Source organism: Thamnophis elegans, chromosome 7 (assembly GCF_009769535.1).
Source record: "Thamnophis elegans isolate rThaEle1 chromosome 7, rThaEle1.pri, whole genome shotgun sequence".
NCBI classification, from domain to species: Eukaryota; Metazoa; Chordata; class Lepidosauria; order Squamata; family Colubridae; genus Thamnophis; species Thamnophis elegans.
The window spans coordinates 76,814,961-76,817,360 of NC_045547.1; the positions used below are offsets into that span (position 1 = coordinate 76,814,961).

Genomic DNA, 2,400 nt, shown 5'->3' on the forward strand with positions numbered 1-2,400 from the left:
GTTTTTTAACTTTAAAATAGGAAATCTATTCCTTAGCTAAAAAGTCTCTATAGAGGTCAGGGTTTCATATATCACAGTAACATGGCTATTTTCATCATATATATTAAAAATAGAAATATTCCAGCTTGAATCGATGGTACCTACAAAAATTCGTTTGCTATCCATGGGAGAGAAATAAGATGGCCTTAGAAGACAGGATTATAAGAGGGAGGGGATTTGTGGCTGGGACTGGCTACCAATGAACTACACAAGAAATCCCCACCGTTTTGAGGTTTGTTTATGAAAATAAATTTGCTCCTTCCCCCCCCCCCCCCACAAAAGGCCCCTTGGATTATGGGAAACGGATGCCAACTAACTCTCTTGCTGGTTTTAAATCTTTGCTCAGCATTACGCTGAGCCATCCAAAGGAATGGATTGTGATTGTGGTTGTTGGTTGGTTTGCTTTTTAAACAACCCACTAACTTAAGAGATGTTTTTTTTAGAGCAGCTACCAAACTTTTAAAAAGAAATAAATAATAAATAAATAAAAACGAAAGTCATTTGCATCTTCCCTGATTAAATCACAAACAGACGTTTGCGTCCCTTACAAATCGGTTTCTCGGGTCGAATCCATACAAAGTGCATAGAGGGACTTCCTAAGATCTAGGGTGCTATTGGCTTTGATGGTGGCTTTCTCCACAGACCTGGTCCCGTTGTGAGTCTCATCGAGGTGCTCCAAGTGCACCACGGATTTGCAGGAGGAGTTTTTACTCTTCACCTCGTCATCCGAGCTGCCGCGGACGCTCCCCGGGTCATCTTGGAGAAGACTTTGGTCCGTCTCCCGGTGGTAGAAGTAGTTGAAGTTGGACACGATAACCGGCACGGGCAGGGCGATGGTGAGCACGCCAGCGATGGCACACAAGGAGCCCACAATCTTTCCTCCCACGGTGATGGGGCTCATGTCACCGTAGCCCACGGTGGTCATGGTGACCACCGCCCACCAGAAGGCATCTGGGATGCTGGAGAAGTAGGACTCCGGGTCGTCGGCCTCGGCAAAATAGACGGCGCTGGAGAAGAGGATGACGCCGATGAAGAGGAAGAAGATGAGGAGGCCCAGCTCCCTCATGCTCGCTTTCAAGGTCTGCCCCAGGATCTGCAGGCCCTTGGAGTGCCTGGACAGCTTGAAGATCCTGAAGACTCTAACCAGGCGGATGACTCTCAGGATGGCCAAGGACATGGCTTGCTGCTGGCCTCCGCTGTTCCCTTGAGGTTCTCCCTTCTGCTGCTCGTGAGCCAGCTCGGTGCCCAGCGTGATAAAGTATGGGATGATGGCCACCACGTCAATGATATTCATGATGTTCTTGGAGAACTCGGGCTTGCTGGGACAGGCGAAGAAGCGCACCAGGAGCTCAAAGGTGAACCAGATGACACATGTGGTCTCGATGACGAAGAAAGGGTCGGCCAGGATGCTCGGGCGCGGCGTCTGGCCCGTGGGATCCCGGATCTCCGCCGGCTCCTCTTGGAACTCCGGCAAAGTCTCCAAGCAGAAGGTGACGATGGAGATAAGGATGACCAAGACCGAGACGATGGCGATGCCCCGGGCCGAGCCGGAGCTCTCGGGGTACTCAAAGATCAGCCAGACCTGACGCTGGAACTCGTGGGTGGGCAGAGGCTTCTCCCCCTCCCGCAGGAAGCCTTCCTCCTCCCGGAACCGCTCCATGGCCGCCTCGCCCAGCTGGTAGAAGCGCACCTCGTCGGCGAAGACCTCCAGGGAGACGTTGACCGGCCGGCGGAGCTTTCCCCCCGACTGGTAGAAGTAGAGGATGCCGTCGAAGCTGGGCCGGTGCCGGTCAAAGAAATACTCGTTGCGCAGAGGGTCGAAGTAGCGCAGCCGCTTGGCCGGGTCGCCCAGCAGCGTCTCCGGGAACTGGTCCAAGGTGCCCAGCCGCGTCTCGAAGCGCAGGCCCGACACGTTCAGCAAGACGCGCTCGGCCAGCTCCCCTTCCCCCGCGCTCTCCATCTCAGCGGCTGCCATGGCCAGGCCGAGCCGGGACGGCGGCGAGCGGGAGGGAGGGAGGCCGAGGCTCGCTCTCAGCTCGTCTGCCCGGGCTCAGCCTCGGTCTCAAGCCTTCTGCGGGAGGACGCTGGTCCTTTGGGCAGCCTTGACCGCGGCGGTCAAGCTAAGCCAGCCCGTCGCGCCTCCTTTTTTTTCCCGGGGCGCCCGAGCGCAGCCACCGGCCGGGGAGCCCCGCGCCGAAGATGCCGCGCACCGCCCGCGCCTGACGTCAAGGAGGCTGCGCTTCAGCGCCCCGCCGGGCGGACGAGCGAAGCGGGGAGGGACGGAGGCAGGCGAGGAGGGAGAGAGAAAGAGAGGGAGAGAGGGGGGGAGAAGGTAGGGAGAGAGGGAGAGAGGGGGAGAGA

The 2,400-nt window shown here is 56.7% G+C and overlaps 1 protein-coding gene across 1 annotated transcript; it reads right to left on the minus strand.

The window, feature by feature from the left end:
- Positions 1-583: 583 nt before the first annotated feature.
- LOC116511706 (potassium voltage-gated channel subfamily A member 5-like) lies at positions 584-2,014 on the minus strand. Its single transcript, XM_032221875.1, has one exon. It carries the CDS (start codon positions 2,012-2,014, stop codon positions 584-586), a length of 1,431 nt encoding a protein of 476 aa, XP_032077766.1.
- Positions 2,015-2,400: the final 386 nt, after the last annotated feature.